Source organism: Nilaparvata lugens, chromosome 4, assembly GCF_014356525.2.
Source record: "Nilaparvata lugens isolate BPH chromosome 4, ASM1435652v1, whole genome shotgun sequence".
Taxonomy (NCBI): Eukaryota; Metazoa; Arthropoda; class Insecta; order Hemiptera; family Delphacidae; genus Nilaparvata; species Nilaparvata lugens.
In genome coordinates, this window is record NC_052507.1 from 70343354 (window position 1) to 70363979 (window position 20626).

A 20626-nucleotide genomic window follows, 5' to 3' on the forward strand; every position below is an offset into this window, starting at 1 on the left:
ACACCCGTTCAGACGACAGGTCTAGGGACGTAAGAGGACGTCACCGTCAAGCCAAATTCAACCGGTAAAAGTTCACCGCCAAAAACAAGGTACTGTAACCGACGATAAAGCAACGTACAGACCAACGAAAGTGCAGTGTAGTGAAACAAAGGTTCATTCGAGAATGTCAATCAAAAGTGGGGATTCAAAATATTATGAAATGGGTTATATGGGTTACTATCGACGAAATTTGGGTTCAACGGGCTTTTCTTTCTTGAGTATTTCATGTTGAAATTAATTTGTTATTTTATGACTGATATTGATTGGTTTTGTGACGTATTGCTATCTAAATGAGGGATAGTAATGCGCCCCAAATCAGATGAAGAATGTCAACAAAGTAACATGAAATTGTTGTTTCTGTTGTTCGATTTTAGTTGCCAATGTTTATTGAAGTTGTTTGTATTTTTTTAATTATTTCAAAGTGTAGTGTTAGTTTATAGTAGAAACCTAGTAAATCAGGCATGGCAAGATTAATTGAAGTTTTCTTGATTCTAGCCCGTTCACCTGCATGAATTAGGTATAGACTCAGGTATTTTCTAGATGTGTCGGCCTATTTCTAAATTCTAAATTTTATCTAAGTGCTGAATAAATTTTTGTATTCTGTAATTCCGTGAATGATGATAGAAATTATTGTGATGTCAACGTACGTATTCTGGTCTCACGCATCGGGTACTTGAGTATCATCATAGTATAGTAGTAGGAAAGTGAATATAGAGATTTAAAGGTCACCCCAAGTAAATTAGGAAAATTCGGAATTATTATGGAGAATGTTTGAGGAAAATAGGAATTTTTTTTTAGGTAGATCGAAGGTAATCAGAGAATAAATAGGAAACTGTTTTATTAGTTATTGTTGATATGTAGTTTTGAAAAGTTGATGAGTAGTTTTGGCCTTGAGATGTTTAAACTAAATAATTAGAGATTGTAGATTAAAATTAAAACGATGATCAAATCCTTGGGAATTTGTATAAAAATAAGTTGATTGAGATGACGTTGTTAAGTCCCTTTATCAGTAATGTGTATTCTCGAAAAGGTGAATCAGTTTTATTATTGGAGATATTTTTTTTTAGGTGTGATTTTTGCGGTAGGCATGCGTAGTGATAGTGTAAAGATCCGTTGTGTTAGTGACGTTTCCTGTAGACTGTGGGAATTTTTTGTTTGTTTAGTGAGACTCAAGATTTAGAGGAGGACAAGGGGATGTCCTGCCTGGTGTGTTGTTGTTGAATTTAGGTAATCGGCGCGAGTGTAGGTCCGTGTCCAGAGAGAACGGAGCACTGCCCGATAGTTGTCCATGTAACAAATCAAGGAATTTAGCTGTGACTAACCTTGCAATTTGTACGGTGGAATTGTATAATTTTAGCGAAAGGCACCGAAGATGGTGTGAGCTAAGATTTTTTTGTATCTAGTAAACGGTCTGGTTCATTCGAGAGTTATGGGGCTCGTCAGTAGAAAACGTAAACCGAAATCTAGAATATTTAGTGAGTCTTCGTAGTGATTGTAAGGAAAACAATCAGCGTAATGCAGTTTAGGGAAGCCCAGTCAAAAGGTTCGTTAATGTTTGGTAGGAAAGTCAGCCGCAAAACACAAGTAATAATTGGTAAAAAAGGGGTATTATTGAGTTAAAGTGCTTAGAAATTTGGTATGGTAACGAAAATTGAAAGTTTTAGACAATGAATATTTAAAGTGATTAGTAAGGTATACAAATAATATAACAGAGAAACCTTTACGAGTACCTAGGTAATGTTAAAATGGTTATCAGTGAAAGTAGAAATAAATATTGGAACACTACTGAACGGGTTAAATTAAAATAAAATAACAGTGAAATTCTTCTAGTTGAATTTGAAATAAAAAGGGAAAATCTCTTGAGTTAGCATAAGTTTAATTATTCTGTAGTTGAGAGTTGAAAGGTTGATTAAAATTTAATTGTGGATATGAAAGTAGAAATATGTAGGAAGATTAGTGTCAAAAAGGAATAGAATTTTGTTGGGAAATTAAATTGAGGTAATTAACAGTAGTAGGACCCTTTAGAGATAAGTAGTCAAAATATTATAAATAAAAAAATAGGAAAATCTTTAATGAAATGATAAATTTTTTAATGATGATAGTAAAATTGCAATCAGTTTTCCATGTGAATAGTTGGGATGTTTTGAGATCTAGTTAAATATGAAGTTTATAGTTGAGGAATAACTATGTGAGGCTCCAGTAAGGTTGAATGTCAGTGAACTTGAGAATCAGTAATAGTGTAATAGTAGCCTATTAATGTGTTAATGTATTGGTAAATGTCATAATGTTGATAATCAGAAGTCAAGCATTAGCAGTCCTAAGCTAGTTGATCGAGCTGAATTTCCATATTTTCATATTATTAAATCATGCCCTTCCAGTGTTTAGAGAAAATGTCACGTACTTTGAGTTTGAGATAAATAACCATGATCACTGTCGAGTCAATTTATCTAGTTGAAGTTGTAGGCAGTGAGAAAATGACAATACTCTAGTGAGAAGCAAAATACAGAATTATTATTGTAGATTAAAGCCTGGCACCCGATATCATAGTTTTGTTTTGACTAGCGTACTGTGGTAAAGGTTTCCTACTGGAATATTATAATGAAAAGTGTTTTTCTCATGATTGTGGAATGCAAAATCACGCTCGAGTCATGTTGAAAAATATCCGAAACAGATCAGAAAAAAATAGGAAACAGATCAGTTTATTGAAGACAAGAATTTTGTTGTGAGTTATAATTGGATAAGTTTTTGTGAGTATGGCGCCACTCTATAGCCTGTCTCTATACACTCACGAGATGATTCCTAATGATGAGAAGGAGAAAATTATCAATAAGGGATGAAAAGTTCATTCCTTTCAAGATTACGTCATTCCAGAAGAAATAGTTCTATTTGCAACACCTTTGGTCAGTTTCTATTTTGCGAAGTTATTTGAATGGATTGAAAATTAATTTTCATCATTTTGCAGAGACATTCCAATGTATGGATAATTCATTCTCATCAACGACAAAGATTCAAAATTTTATGATATCCATCAGAAAATAATCGGTAAAAAGGATAAAAAGTTTATCCCTTTTCAGGATACTTCATTCCAGAAGAAATAGTTTTATCTGCAACCCCTTTGGTCAATTTATATCTAGCGAATATATTTATTTGATTGGATTGATACTTCATTCTCATTAAGGCTGTGCAGAAGCTAAAAATAAACTTTTTACTCGTGATATTTCTCTATTATTTGTGAGTTTTTCGATTTTTATATCATCAAGCTATCAAAATAAAAAAGTTTACTCACAAAATGTTTTTTTCTGATCATTACTTTTTGAGATATGAGCGCCTAAAGTTTAAATTTCTGGGACAGAACATTTCAAATTCGGTGAGAGGTAAGTCCATGATAATAATATAAACTGTTCAGGATCAAAATCTTGATATCAATTTGTTGAATTCACGTTATTTTGGAACTACTTTTCATCCCTATACCGATTATTTCTGATGAATATCTATGAATTTCGAGTACCTTGTTGTAAAGGCTGTGCAAAGGCTAAAAATAAACTTTCTACTCGTGATATTTCTCTATTATTTGTGAGTTTTTCGATTTTTATATCATCAAGCTATCAAAATAAAAACTTTTTCTCAAGAAAACATTTATTTCCGATCATTACTTTTCGAGATATGAGCGACTGAAGTTTGAATTTTTGGGACAGAACATTTCAAATTCGGTACGATATGAATCCATGAGATTTGAAGGATGGATTCTTCCTGGTATTGTTGATCTAGTAAAACAAAAATTTTCTGAAAATATAAATTTTCAAGATAGTTATTCAATTTACAAAAAATAGATGGAATTAAATAGAGAATACATTTATTCAAATGCTAATTAATATAAATAATTATTAATGAACGAAAATCCTAAATAAATGCTGCAAATCACCCCGAAGACCTCTGCAGTAGCTGCTATTTAGTATTTTCGTTCATTAATAATTACAAAAAATAATTTTTAGTTTAGTTATTTTTGGTAAATTGAATAACTTTCCCAAAAATTGATATTTTCAGAAAACTATTGTTTTACTAGATCAACAATACCAGGAAGAATCCATCCTTCAAATCTCATGGATTCATATCGTACCGAATTTGAAATGTTCTGTCCCAAAAATTCAAACTTCAGTCGCTCATATCTCAAAAAGTGATGATCGGAAATGAATGTTTTCTTGAGAAAAAGTTTTTATTTTGATAGCTTGATGATATATCTAAAAACTTACAAATAATAGAGAAATATCACGAATAGAAAGTTTATTTTTAGCCTTTGCACAGCCTTAACATCAAGGTACTCGAAATTCATAGATATTCATCAGAAATAATCGGTATAGGGATGAAAAGTAGTTCCAAAATAACGTGAATTCAACAAATTGATATCAGGATTTTTATCCTGGACGGTTTATATTATTGCCGAACCTCTATTAGAATTGGAATTTGAACCTCTATTGGAATAGCGTATTTTTATGCTAATAGAAAATGAATAGATGATGAACTTGAAACGACTGCTTCAGTATCATAAAACAAGACTATCCTGTGGAAAGATTTGAATAGACAGAGTTCATAGGGTCAAACACAGCATATTTTTAGGGCAGGTGACCATTGATCCGTACTCCGTACTTCTTTCGTTCAGTGAATAATATTGTGCTAAAAATATATACATGAATTTCCCAGAAATTTCCTCCAAACAAATAACTCTAAATTCTCATATAAATGTTAATCGACGTGAAATCATAAATATGATCACGTCCGTTGTAAGCAGTATGGCCACAATAATTCGATCTCTGTCCAGAATGGGTTATTGCCTTGTAGCACGCGATTCAATTAGGTGGAAAGCCTATATTAGAGGTCTAGTATGACTCTCTTGAAAATGTCAGTATTCGATAAATGGGGCCGTTGAGGCTATTTATGGGGAATGCTGACATTGAGTAAATCTCGCTATAGCTGTACAGTAGAACCTCGATAGCTCGTAGCCTTCATAATTCGTAAAAAAACTTCTGGTCCCGTCGAATACATATTAAAGACGTTTTACAGTACAATATCACAAGGCAAGTAGTGGGACTCTCTTGAAGCTGTCAGTATTGGTTGTATGAGGTTCATTGAGGTTATATATAGAGAATTTTGATAGTGAGAAAATCTCGCTTCAGTTGTACAGTAGAACTTCGATAATTCGTAGTGAACTCTTGGCTTCGTAAACTAGGAATTATAGAGGTTCAACTGTAAAATATCAAAAAGCCTATAGAGGGACTCTCTTGAAACTGTCAGTATTGGCTGAATTAGGTTCAAGGAATCAGTTGTTAAGCAAAGATGGAACAGCTTTCAGTTTCGAACAGTTCAAATTCATCTTCGTTATCATCTTATCTCCTAATCATAGACCTATTATATTGTAATAATTTTTGTGATTTGTAATTTTATTAGGTTGAACGGATGATGTTTGTCAAGTTATGTTTAATTTGCTATAATTAATGAGGACGGCAAAATATCGTACGAACAAAAATCAATGTGTGTGTAGCTAACCTAACAGAGCTGTAGGCTTTCCTCCATGATAGAGTACCATAATTATGGTGTCGTTCAATGAGCGATCATGGGTAAAGTAGTCCAGTGAGCGATCCATTGTTTAGAATAACAATAAGAGTGGGCAGACGCTATGAATGGGAGGATATATTATGCTATAATCACAAATCACAAATCATTATTACAATATGATTGGGAGAGGACAATAATGGAATGAAGATGAATTTGAACTGTTCGAAACTAAATGCTGTTTTGTCTTTGCTTAACAACTGATTCCTTTTTATGGGACATAACCACATCTGTAGTGATATTTACTCACTGTCAGTGTTCCCATAGATAACCTCAACGAACCCAGTTCAACCAATACTGACAGTTTCAAGAGAGCCCCTCTATAGGCCTTTTGATATTTTACAGTTTGAGCCTCTAGAATTCGTAGTTTACGAAACCAAGAGTTCACTACGATTTATCGAGGTTCTACTGCACAACTATAGCGAGATTTACCCAATGTCAGCATTCTCCATAAATAGCCTCAACGGCCCCATTTATCGAATACTGACATTTTCAAGAGAGTCATACTAGACCTCTAATATAGGCTTTCCACCTAATTGAATCGCGTGCTACAAGGCAATAACCCATTCTGGACAGAGATCGAATTATTGTGGCCATACTGCTTACAACGGACGTGATCATTATTATGATTTCATGTCGATTAACATATATGAGAATTTAGAGTTATTTGTGTTTGGAGAAAATTTCGGGGAAATTCATGTATATATTTTTAGCACAATATTATTACTGAACGAAAGAAGTACGAAGTACGGATCAATGGTGACCTGCCCTAAAAATATGCTGTGCTTGACCCTATGAACTCTGTCTATTCAAATCTTTCCACAGGATAGTTTTGTTTTATGATACTGAAGCAGTCGTTTCAAGTTCATCATCTATCCATTTTCTATTAGTATAAAAATACGCTATTCCAATAGAGGTTCAAATTCCAATTCTAATAGAGGTTCGGCAATAATATAACTGTTCAGGATCAACATCCTGATATCAATTTGTTGAATTCACGTTATTTTGGAACTACTTTTCATCCCTATACGGATTATTTCTGTTGAATTTCTATGAATTTCGAGTTCCTTGTTGTTCACAGTTCCTATTTCACATACAATGGAACCTCTATAATTCGTAGTTTACGGGACCAAGAGTTTACTACGATTTATCGAGGGTACGAACAGAAATCGATGTGTGTGTATCTGACTGTAAGGGAACGGTAGTGTTACTTACTACAAGACATGCAAGTATGGAGTTGGATGAAGACATCATGATCATCACTGGATTGCACTAGTTTGTATGCGTGTGTGGTAGGAGGAGGGAAGTTTCCTCTTGTTGATTGAGTGTGTATGTGGCAAAGTCTCATGTTGGCATATTTGTGCCTCGACATGGAGAACTAGCAACTTCGGTCGATATAATTAGTCTCTGGAAACCGAACTCGCCAACTGTAATCTGTTTACTATCGCCGAATCATTGGATGGATTGAGCGCAACTCTTCAAATACCGTGCGATCACGATCCATGGCCAACTTTAGGGGCTCCCACCCCCTTCAACCCCCTTCGCAAACATTCAATTTGGGCCGACGGCTAGGCGTGGCTCTATTTCCACCCTATCAGCTTCATCAGCAGACCTTTCCTTGCTATTTCTCATTGTTCTCCGTGTGACTTATTACTGTTACCAACTCGGAAATGTTTCCCGCTCGCCAATATGACCGATCCTTGAGTGCAATATTCTATGATAAGAGCCGATGTGGTGAAGGAGCTCTGCTATACTCTCCTCTTGCCTTTTAAGCGCCATTGATTCTCACTGGTAATTGGATCGTTGACTTTCATTTACATGTCAATGTGTGCAGTTCTGAAAATGTTAGAAAGATTTGCACAATCTAGTTGCGTGTGTAAAGTGCTGAGAATAAAGCCATTTAGTACATTATGACACTTATATCACTATAACAAGGTCAATCTTGTTCCTTCTCTCCCAATCATTTTGATAATAGTTATCGTTGAGGATACGAGGTATTATTGCTTAAATAAAGAATACTTCATTCTTATCCCTGACCTGCTTCAACATAGCAACAAACTCATTAGTTCGCTCAGTGTAGTGTTCTAATTAAACTCAAGATTTCTTTGTGGGTGAAGAAAAAGATAATAAAATGTATGAGAGCTCAAACACCATATGAATTTATATCAAGGACAATGATACAAGAGCAAAGGACACTCCTTGTTAGTTTATTTCATTGTTCTCTTGTCTCTTCAATTTTCACTTATAAATATTGTTCAATTTCCATTCTCATGTATGCTGTTTTAACCGCAATTGTCGTGACGTACGAATAAACCGCTAATTTGATATGTCTAGGGCCCTAGGGTGGAGGAGAAGTTCAGTATGATGAATAATTCATCCGTCAATAATTAGTCATCACTATACAAATCATGTAGCTCTTTACTTCAGATTCAATTCACCAGATAGAGACAGGGTGTAGCAACCGAGTCCGGTATCTCATCACTCTAATAAATTTTTGGTCAAGAAACATTAATCTCTTCATTCAATAAGGTAACTCCGTTATCCCAAGAATATTTTATATTGTAATTGTATGATTGATGAGAATAATAAGTTCCAAGAGTAGCTTTGAGAGAATTGATCAATATGAACTGTAAAAAATGAAAGGAAATAACGGTTGGGGTACTACAATCTAATTATTCATTTTGGTAGTAGAATAGTTATTGCAAAATATGATGTTTTTTCTAATATCTATGAATTTCATGAACTTCTATTACCAGAGCAAACATTTTGATCGAAACTTTAATTGCAGTTAGCAAGTATTCCATGCATAAAAGATATCACAGGAGTGCTGAGTATAACAGGAGAACTGGTTCATCCAATTTATTTATATAGCAATGTACAATCTACATTCAGTAATGTTTGAATCAGTCAGTTTGTTTGTAAGGAATGATAGAGATACTAACAGTTAGAGATAGATATATTAACATTTGGAGCTTCTACTATACCAGTTAATGGAACCAAAATATCATATATAGTTTGATTCCAATCTAAATATATAGATAGTCTTTGACTATTGATCTATCTTTGATGTAGTTCAATAATGTTTGAATATCCTGCAATGAGCTGGAATGTTGTCAAATACTGCATGTTGGAATTCAATCATTGATTTGACATTGAACACAAAGCCACACGTTTTGAACCCAGAGGTAAAGCCACAAGTTTCCCTCTTCAATACTGAATTTTCAATGATATACAATTGGATGAAGTACAATATTCTATGTTTGTTTAAAAATTGTAAGTTCACTACTTAACAGGATGACTTCGTTGTGTATAATTTATTTGATTGCAATGATTAATAATGTGAATACTTTTTTCTGGACAACTTCTTGGATCTCTCAGAATTCGAAGTAATATTATCATAGAGAAAATATAGCGTGAGTAGATATCCCATGGTATAGGGCATTTATGTCGCAAACTTTTACTGTTATCTCAAGCCGATTACTGTCGATTATTGTCGATTTTTACTGTTTTGACCGGGTAAGAGTGTATGAATGGCACAATATGAGAGACTACCAGCGTCATAAAGCTTCACAGGAAAGAACTACGTGGACTATCAGCTTGAGATAACAGCAAAAGTTGCGACATAAACACCCTATACCATGGTATATCTACTTATGCTATTGTTTCTCTATGATAATATTCATTTAAGTTATATCGTGAGAACCTGCAACAGTCATCAATTTATAGGCAGTTTTCCGGGAACCCAAGAGAGCCTCTCAGTTCCCAGGAGTGGAGATGCATTTTCTTCAGTCCCGCTCAGTTCGTCGTAGCGAAAGGTACTCTGCTATTTTCCTTCAAGTTATTTATTTATTCACATGTATACTAATTTATTTGAAGTTTATAATTCTGTGACAATGAAGATTTATTTAAAAAAAGTGAACCTAATAAGTTTAAAACTTATCATTTATTCATTCAATCATTCAGGATTATACAACTTCTAGAAAAGTACCACAGGCTTGTTGATGATTGTGATTACTTGAAACCAAATCAAATCTGAAAACTCCAAGAAATATTTCAATAAAAATTATTCACAACAAGCTGGCCCGGCGAACTTCGTACCGCCAAATAGTTTAATGCATCTCATGACAAACTTTAGCTGGATGCACACCTGAGGAGGTACGATGCTGCATTTTATCTAAGTTATATAGATAATTTTCCAAATCCAAAATAAATAATTTACTAAAAATAAATTAATTCTAAACACCGAAGACAGCACAATTATTCGAAACAAAGCAATGCTTTTAGAGCATGTAAGTCTTTTTGTTTTCAGTCGGGGCGTTTAGAATGAAATACATGGGCGGTTATGGAGCAGCACACACTCTTGTCTACTATATACCGACGGCTGTTGTATGACGCAATGATTACAGCTGATTTTTATTTCTGTGTGTCGCCAGCTCACAAATCTTCTCCCATGAGGATTACATGTAAGCTTAGAAGGAAAGAGTCCTGAAGTCGGATTATAAATTTGATAGGCCATAAACCTGGTTGAAGGACCATAGGAAAGAGTCCTGAAGTCGGATTATAAATTTGATAGGCCATAAACCTGGTCCTGAACATAACGATCACAACTAAAAAAATCATCGCTGCACACATGAAAAAGTTATTGAATTTCAAAATTTGAGGCTCGATTTTTATTTATTCACAATACTATTTCAATCAGGTGTACTCGATTTTTATCGAAAACGTAAATTAAATCTCATAACAGAGCCGCTTGATTGGTTTATCTATCACCTGAAGCCAAATCTACAGCAAAAGTACCCAGAGTTCTACGAATGAAAATGTGTTCAAATAATACAGTAATTTTAAATTTGACAGAGTTCAAGTTTCAGCCGAAAAGTTATAATTAGTCTTGTATAACAAAGCCACTAGATAGGATCATTACCTGGAATCGAACTTAGAATACAAGCTGCAAAAAAGAATGTTTCCAGTAATTTCAATCAGATAAAGTTCAAGTCTTAGTGAAAAAACACACGTTAATTGCATAACGAAACCGCTCCATGCTTATCAACAGTTTTTCCTCCTAATCGGTACAAATTGAATTTGCAGTCACGCGTTTTGCCGGTCTACTTATTTAATAGCGACGACGAAAATTAATTAACGCGAGAAGTGTGTTGCGCGTTTGCAGGATATTTCCAACGTTCTAATGAGACCGACTACTACATTAGAAGGCCTCGGGCAACGGTATGCTCCTCTCAAGTATTCTCACATCCTGCAGAAGGTGCAGTCCTCCTACTTGAAGGAGGTGCCTCGAGTCTAACTTGAGCGAGGACTTCTCCAAATGAAGGCGAGGAAGATGCTCTTCCATGATTAACGACCAATCGCCTCAAGTCGACGAAGAAAGTTAACTCAATTTGGAAAACAAAATTCCAGGTTTGTCTCGAGACATCGCACAGCCCAGCAAACTCATAAAGAAAATACAATAAAGAACAGTCCTGCTCTCTCGGGAGTTGCATTGTAAGTTCACCCGTAAGTTATATTATAAGGAAGTTGGTGGAAATGTTCAACTAGCAACGTTCTGCTTGATAATTTTTATTGCTGGATGTGTGGCAAGGGACACAATTACTCTAGTTTCTGTTCCTCCCTTGTTGATTGAATTTGTGTCGGTGAACTGTAACAGTCGAAACTGTTATACTAATACTATTGGATTACAGTTTTATTATCCAATCAAGAATAGTAGAGACATTGTTCAAATAAAAGAATTGGAGCTATCAAGAACACTTTGAATCGTACTATTTAATATATATAAAAGCGAAATGGCACTCACTCACTGACTGCCTGACTGACTGACTCACTCACTCACTCGCAGAACTAAAAATCTACCGCACCAAAAACGTTCAAATTTGGTAGGTAAGTTATGTTCAGTTGGCCCTTTATAGGCGCACTAAGAAATCTTTTGGCGATATTTTAACTCTAAGGGTGGTTTTTAAGGGTTTAAAGTTCGTCTTTTAGCATGTATATTCTTCTTATTCCATTATCTTAAAATTATAATTGAAATGTCCATACCATCTATATAATAAGAGAGAGTAGGGTTGTGTTTGTTCGATTGTTCGTTTGTTCGTGTGTTCACATCAAAACATGTCCACTTGTGGATTGCATACCGGAAAAACGGGAATGATTTAGATCTCCAAATATTGCACATAGATTCTAAAAATATCAATCTCTTGCACCTCGAAGCCCAAATTTCAATTCTCCTTCTAGATTTTTCATAATAATTGTTTAAATTTAATTGTTGGTACATACGATTTCATAAAAAATAACCAAATCATGATCGAAATAGAACTGGCTTAAACACGTATACAAGTGTAAAGGATAGGAAAATTATGTTTGACGCATCATCACATCTGAACTACTGGACTGATTCACTTGAAATGTTGCATATAAATTCTTAATCAACCGAGGATTCTTATAGGCCTATTTTAAATTCTTCTAGATTTCATTACGTCAAGTTTTCAGTTTTTCAAATTTTAAAATAGACCCTTGCGAAGCACGGTTTACCTGCTAGTCAACTAATATAATCACATTCACTAAAATAAGAGGAATCCTGTATAAAAACTTAAAAAAAATCATCTATCAAAGAGATAATAATTAGTTGGATCAATTATCAAAGGATAAGACAATGGAACAATCGAAACAACTTCTAATTCCATAGAAGCTATGTTATCTTTTTTGTTTGTACTTTCGTTCACTTTCTTTACTGAAGAATAAATTTATTATTTATTTATAACTCCTAATACATGAGCAGCAAAGTTTATGAAAATGTTAAAGATCCACGAGTCCTTTTCCCCACAAGTATTCAAGTGATTGCTTTTCATTAATTTGCTTGAATAATTTTGATTGCATAATGCGTTTTGCCACAGGTATTCGGTTTCGCTGTACTTCAAATGACTTATTCTGTTTGTCACACGGCTATATCATAATCAATTTTCTAATAGACTATTGTAGGGAAATGACTCACTTCCCAAAATATTAAGTGGCTTATTCTGATTGTAGATTGTAACACGGCTACTCCACCATCATCGACTTTCTAATAAACCATAGAAGGGATTTGGAATGTTCACACACGTGGACATCTGAAAATTAAGAAGTCGACATTATGAGAATGATAAATGATACACATGGAAAACAGTGACTCTGGAAACTGAATCAACTACAACACTCTGTACCACCACATAGATTTCATAGTTTGGTCGCATGAAAAATGATAGACAAGTTTGCATCAACGTGTGTTACAAACATTATGCATGCATAAACAATTTGCATGCTTGTTTTGACTTGCTAATGAGTTGCATTTCCTAGGAATAAATTGAATTAATTATTGTAGTGGGGTTGAAAGAGACAACAAAACAGTTCCGTTGAAGTTTGTGGAGTTTCAAGATCATGATCTGAATGAGCTCCCGATATTGCAGCCTTTCCGAATTATTGATGAAATATGAACTAGAAAGTATAGTTTTGCAAGACTCAACTAATTTCAAGAGTAGCAACCTGAGAATTAAAGTAACAATACATCACAGGAATGAAGAGAGAAATACCGTCAACTTTAATTAATAACAGGTAACTTATTATTATAGTTGGAGATTATGAATTGAGAATATCTTGTTCATCAGTCTTTATCCGATACTGAACTTCTTCTGAATAGAGAAAAGTTTCCAGTCCAGGAGAAAGCTATCTAGGAAAACTTCTACATGAATCTTCATCAATGAATTTCAATGAATTGTTTGGAAAGTAGGATTGTATTTCATCACTCCAAGACATTGTTGTATAACGTATCTAACATAATTTCAAGGGTGGAAATTAGTGACGGAAGAATGTTTAATGTTGGAATTTCAATGATAAATGTGCAATATTCATTGTTCAATCAAATGCTCAATATAATGGGGGTCATGAAGTTCATGATTGAGTCAAACGCTCAGGTCATTATTATTTTTTGATTTTAGAACCTCAAAAAACATTTGAACCATTCATACCAGCTTATTCCAGCCAATTTCAATCACATACCATGGAAAGTTCTGTTCTGTTCGTTGATTGCATTCCAATAATTTTCAATAACTTCTACCACCTGTTCCCGATTTCGATTTTATTTAATTAAACGTTCAGTTATGTACTCCCGATACAGTGCAGACAGAATATGATCGCGATTTTAACCACCAGAATAACGCTTTTCCCTGGCAGTTGAAGCCACAGCCGGAAAATTAATGCCATTCTCTGATATAATTAGACCACTAATGAGGTAGAATCAGTCTCATTCACTGATAAATGGCTGGCTAATGGCTTACGTTTTAAATTGTTATTCAAAATGTTCTGTGGAGGCTGCAGCTTTTGAAACTAATCTTCTAAAGCTTACAAGTCTCTTCGTCTTGTTTCATGGAATGTTCTTCTAGATATCCATGAGGATTTGTGGATCATTTTCAAGTAATTTTAGAGAACAGTGCGTTTCAAGTTTTCAAAGTGAAATAGTTCTCTATAGAGAATAATCTGTTGATTTCTTAAAGAGGAAAACGTTTTGGAACTATAATTATTATTTCCCATTTCCGATTGGATTGATTCAGGAGTTGATAATACAGGAGCCCACAGGAAGAGAGGGCAAATATTGACTGCGTCATTGGAATTCTTTGTTCATAAAATCAATGAAAATGGGAAAAAAAATTCAATGATATAGTTCGAGGTGTATTTTTGGGTTTTCTCTCCCAGTCAATGCTCTCTTGTAAAAATATCAATAAATAGAATAATAAATGCCAGAGGGACCCCAAAAAAGGTCAGCAGTTTTGTGCTTTATTCTTTAGGGAGGCTGGTATCCCAATGTGGGATATTTAGGAGGGTGTGTCATTGAGTTTAAGGGAGGTGGGCACTCCTTTATAAAAGGTGAACAGAAAAAGAACAACACTGAGAGATGGACTATCTCTATGAATTGTACAATGTTTAGTATTTTATCGTACCGTATTGTAATGTAAGTTTACCCTGGTTACTTTTTTGTTATGAAACAAAGTTTTGATAATGGGAGTGAAAAAGAGAATGATCATGTGTATAATGATGTGTCCTCATATATGATATGTGGAGAAACGTTGCCAACCACAGTGTGCTCGAATTTTAGATTCGTGTGATAAATTCAGTGACATAGTATGAAACTCACTAGATCACTAGAGACAATGATGAGAATAAATTACCTACAACTGTCCTCTGTTTTGAAAAGTCGACTTCACGCGACATATGGAACAATTGTTTCCACTATAGAAGTACTGAAAAAAAAAAAACGTTTTCCGTGAAACTGTTTTGGAAATTTACGATTTCAATGATATCATCTGTCTTGAAAATGGTGTGCGTACGCAACTACGCATTTAAAAATGTGCGTAACAATATACAACGCACTTTGGAAGGAGTAATTTTTATTTTCATTGTCACGCATCACGTATTATTATTCCTAACACTTCCTGTTCTCAATCAGTGATGGAATAAGATAGATGACAGAGACCCAAGGATTGATGTGAACACCACTCAAAGAACAATAAAGATTGATTTAAACCAAAGAGAAATAATATGATTTTTGAAACACAAAAATATAATTATTGGCATATTATTGTTCAAAAGCGTCTTTTCTACTACTTGTTTGAATTCATTAACTTGTTCAAAAACATTTAGTCCTTGTGATGTAGAAGGATTATCATAATTATTTGTTTCTTATCATGATTTGTGCCTCACCTCAACATTATTGGTGCTGTTAGTTATTAATTTATTTATTTATGAAAAAGATGGAAGCATACAGGATTTCCCCCAAAAATTGCTTCCATAACAACACAATTGCAATAGTTCATTATACATAGTAAGAGTACAGAAAAGAAGAATACTGAAAAATTACAATGAAAGAAGAGGAAAAATGATAGAAAAAAAAGAAATGAACAAAAAAAAAACAGAATCAGTAGTAATCATACCCTTGAGGACTAGTGCAAAAGTGGATTAAAAAAAAAAAAACATACAACATCAACAGACAAGATACACATCAAAACACTCGAAAGTCACACTCGCAGAAGTCGCCTACAATCCCTACGGAAGCGACTGTAACCGAATGACAGGTCAAGATGATCCGAGAAACAATTATAAATGAATGATGATTTATATATGGGAGAGTTCTGATGATTTAAAGTGTTGCAAGTTATCGTGTCCAATTTTCTGCTGCATCTCTACTGATGAACGAAACACATAAATGCCTGTTATGGCACTATTAGAGTACTTACTTGGTGAATAGATCTTGTATCATAATTAAAATTTACCATCATTGTACTAAAAAAGTATTTTGTGTTATTGTTGATTTATAGAATTTGTAATATACAGCAAAAACTAAATTCGTCAAGGTCCACCTCGCCTGAATATATTGTTTTAGCCGTCTTATGACTATCATACTTCAGCCGGGACTGACGATTTAACATGCCCATACGATGAAACGGGAGTAAACTGGCTGAAAATGTATTTTACCGTAATAGAAATAGCAGAATTCCATTGACGATTAAAATGCGGAAATTATTTCCCACTATAGTAATACTGCTTGTGCTACTCATAGTCTCCTTGCAAAATCAAACCAATTAAAAAAGTTCATAACATAACGTGGTTTTCTCCTTTATTAATCCTGAATGTGCTCCTCAAACTCTTCTCAGCAAGCTGTGTTATATGTGCAGACTCTAATCACAAAGTCCCATCACATACATTTGAACTTTGGATTTTCATTAAACGCACTGAATTATCGTTTGTCAATCGAGATCAACAAATTTCAATCAGGATTGGGAATCCGGGGCACTCAGACTCACAGATTGCAACTCGTGAATGCTTAAAAAAGTAGCCAAGTTACAAATGCTTTAGTTGACGTCGCAACTCGTTTCGAAAGCTCCACTTAGAACTCATGAATTCCGATAGGATATTAGCAAGTACAACTCGAACTCATCGTGAATAATAATGTGCGACTCGAACTCTCTCCGACGTTATATAGGTAATAATGTAGACTGTGCACTACCTTCAATTCATTCAACAAATTCAATTCAATTTGTCGCACTTGAATTCATTTCCCAGTAAAAGCCTGCAATATACTGGAAATGAATTATTGGAAATTCGAGCTGATAAAAGGCGAGTTAGTATTGTGGGACATGTCTTTGTTCGTAATTCTACCTTCAGGAATGATTCGTATGAAAGTTTAAATGGTTGATTGCTATTGGAATAATGATCAGTCCTTATACTTTTAGAAGATATGCCATGAATAAGTTACGATACATGGTCCGAGGGTTTTCGTTCAGTAGGCTCTGATTTGTCGTTCCCGAATTAATTTTTGGAATTGGGGAATCACTTATTGATTTATACAATCAATAATACTGAACATACATGATGAAAATGGATGGAAAAGATACCACTAGCACAGTCCCAATACTGCTTCTTCCTCGAAAATTGAATTACGTATATAAATATCTTTGATTACTGTATTAGTATTGAGGGTTTACTCTGAAGTGATTTTGACTGAATTCTACCTTCTGGTCGAAATCTTCTAAATATTTTGTAATTGGTAGATCTGAATTCAGCAAATTTATCAAAATTCGAGCGTATACCTATTGTCGTTCGTGAATTCACTCCACTCTTGAAAGAAATTCACAATTATTGAGTTCTCGATTCAAGTCTTTCAGAGGAGAGTTATCGTAATATAAGCCTGTGTTTGATGTACACACTCTACACGTGACAGTCAATTTCGAAGTGTCATACTCTTTCGATTGAATAGTTCATTTAAAAGGGTATTTTCATATCTCTTACAGGATTTATTCAGCATGTTGTGTTCTTTGAAACTAGGATTTTATTATCTGACAGATTCGAAATAATTTAAAGAAAAGCAGGTAAGTAATTAATTGAGTAATTGAAACCTATTGGAATACTGAATCAAGAAAAGTCTCTCATCTAAAGTTGAAAGTTGCTTACTGAAAATTAATATTTATTCGGAGGAAACTCTTTTGGAGGGACTTGTAGTTTTTCCTCAGGTGTAGTATCGCAGAAAATTCTGAGAATATGGAGATCTTATTTCCATTGAGTCCATTTCCTTAATTGACAGAGACTTGATAATTCCGAAAGCATGATAAATAGTTAATCTAGAGATTGGTATTCTGTATTGAATGTAGCTTTTTTCATGGTGAGCGGATTTAACTGAAATTACATCTCTCTAAAAACGAATCTTCAGCATTCACGAATTAAAAAGTTCAAGTCTCGAAGTTTTTGATACTAATTCCTGAGAACATTAATTATTGTTCTCTATTTCTAAAGAACAGGAAAATTCGATCTAATCTATTCAATTTAATCAGTCAATACAGCTCAACTGGATTTCATTCATGCAATCAATAAGAATTGAGTGCATCAGTATTTAGTAAAGAAGTTTGGAATACAGTACAATGTAGCTTATACTGTAAATTATAGTGATCCTCCTCCAGTTGGAAGATACTTGGAAATGAATTCTAGGAACACAATCAACTCAAACTCGGTAGAATAGTTCTCCGGAAAGATTTTGATCTCAAAATACAATATGTTCAGCGAGATTGTTAAACTTGATATAATGGACTCTTCCAGCTCACTCAATCCTTAGAATTTTTCTAATTTGCTGTTCTGTAGCAGAAAGTTGAATCAGAGATAAACAGATAGTTTATCATTTCTCTATGGTTGAATGGACCACAATGATTCTCAAATTATCTCTTTCCAACTTCTCACTAATGACGCAAAATTAAGAAATGTTCTAAACAAATTTCATGTCATGAGAGTAGAACGTTTTTTCTTTTGCATGAATCTACTGCTGCTAAGAATGGCACATTCAGATGTCCCAGAACTGCAACTCAATAAGAAAACATCAAAAAGAGGATTGTTCTCTAGAGGGAGGTGACCTATAAAGGGAATAGAATTTTATTGGCGCTTTTTATGACAAGGTTGCCGTTTTTGTCCGTCCTATTACGAATAGAAGTGAAGTCACAACATGCTGAGCATGCATATTCATGGTGTTCCAGCCAGATAGTGAGGAACTGTGTTGCAGAAAAACACTTCTTGGTCAAAACTCACAGAATTGGGAAACTGGATGCAGTTCATTTTTCATGTTTGATTCTCCCATATCAGAAAAAATCCAAATCTTTCTCTTCTGGTGAATTTTACCTCTGAAGATTCGTCAATTAAACTCTCAACGATATTTCTGTTGGAATACACTGTAGACATTTAGAATATACTAGATAAACTGTGAAGGTCTAGTAGAAGCTTAATTTTTTCCTTGATTTAGGGTGGGTGCGTCCATGTGCTTGGGGAGTGGGCACCTCTGATTATGTTGACCCAGTATAAAATAAAGATATATTAATAAAAATGGATACGTATCCCCAAATCTCCACCACTACTCCAGAGAAAGTTCAAAAAAACTTCCTCCCGATTTTTGAGTCAGATAAGCATTATACAATGTTAGTGCAGTTAGAAAGAGCTGAATTCCACCTTATTTCTCTACAGTGATACCAATAACTCTTTTTTGAGAAAAATGGATGTGCTTTTAACCGTCAATATGGTTTCTTAGGATATGTGGGGTCACAAATTCCCAAAAGGAACAATATTTGAGAATTCGTACATGTTACTGCTCTTACAAGTTACTGTTTCAACAAAATCGCAACACATATTATCTTGCAGTTCATGCCATGCATTTGTTTACTATTGTATTGCCATCGAATGAACATTAATCTATCCCTTCTCTGTGCTTATAAATAAAAAGAATACTTATACCTTCTCTATTTTTTCTATTAAATACAAAGTATTACTATCTATTAATTCACATGGAACTTGAGGATTGAAACTTTATTTCTTTCAATGTTTTTTAAACATGATTTGTTCAAAATATCATTTATATTGTAGCAATCCTCTATTTTCATTCTATCGAATTCCCACTTTACAAAGAGTATTGTCTGAGTTATGTGGGAATTCAGTACTCCATGGAATAATAGTCAATTTCATCTTCTAATCAATTATGTAGTAGCTTGAATATGTTCTCGTCACTACAACTCATCTCTATATATAGAGATCTCTATTTATCTATATTTGAGATCTATTTTTAGATCTCATCTCTATTTATCTCATGGAACTTTATCCACTTTCCAACAATAGTCGAATTAGAACTTCTCCCGACTTGCAGGGACTTGCGGAGCAGAGAAAAGTAGGGATACAGCGACGGCGATGTTGTAGTGCTAAAGCGAACATCGTTCTGTAGTCTTGAGTGAGTGTTCAAAACCTCATGATACGAATACATAGTTTCCTCTCTGGAAGCACTGCATCGACTGAGTCTGATCGTCAACTTGGCAACAGCACTTTTTTATATTACTCTATTCATCATTGGCTGATGTAATTGGCTGATCTGGTCTCTCCATTTTTCGGCTCCGCATATCCTTCAAAGTCAGAAGATCTTTTAATTCAACTATTATTCTTATGAAACTATCTCTTTTGTGATCACACAGACACACTCACCGATCACAGTAAGATTGATGAACGAGTTGCGCGTGGGCGAGTGGTAGAAGTCGACGCGACACTTGTAGTCGCCGTCATCTGCGTCGGCGACCGCGTCGAGCGTCAGGTGCGAGTAGGGTGACGTCACAGAGTAGCGCGCTTTGCCCTCCAGCTCCTCTGAGGCCCAGTGCTTCGCCTCGTTCGGGTCGCCGCTGTCTCGCACGTCGTAACTGACCAACAACCACAAATATTTCAAAATTATTTTTACATTTTATATAATTTTTATCAACTACTTTCATATATTAATTTCATATTCAAATTCGATCAACAAGGTTGTATCGATTCTTATTTCAACTGAACTTGAGTGAGCTTTAGGTTATTTGAAAGAAAACTATTTTAAAATTAACATTGGGATTTTTCAACTGTGGGATGGGTTGTCTTGGCTGTTAAAATCTGAAGAGCTCTGACAGTA

At 34.4% G+C, this 20626-nt stretch overlaps 1 protein-coding gene across 1 annotated transcript in view; it reads right to left on the bottom strand.

Annotated features, from left to right (window-relative positions):
* The window catches only part of LOC111049693 (hemicentin-1-like), a 440149-nt gene that overhangs the window by 302327 nt on the left and 117196 nt on the right, over positions 1-20626 (bottom strand). The window contains exon 3 of the mRNA XM_039426347.1: positions 20176-20384. Coding sequence (XP_039282281.1) covers positions 20176-20384 — 209 coding nt within the window. The remainder of the gene's footprint in view (positions 1-20175; positions 20385-20626) is intronic.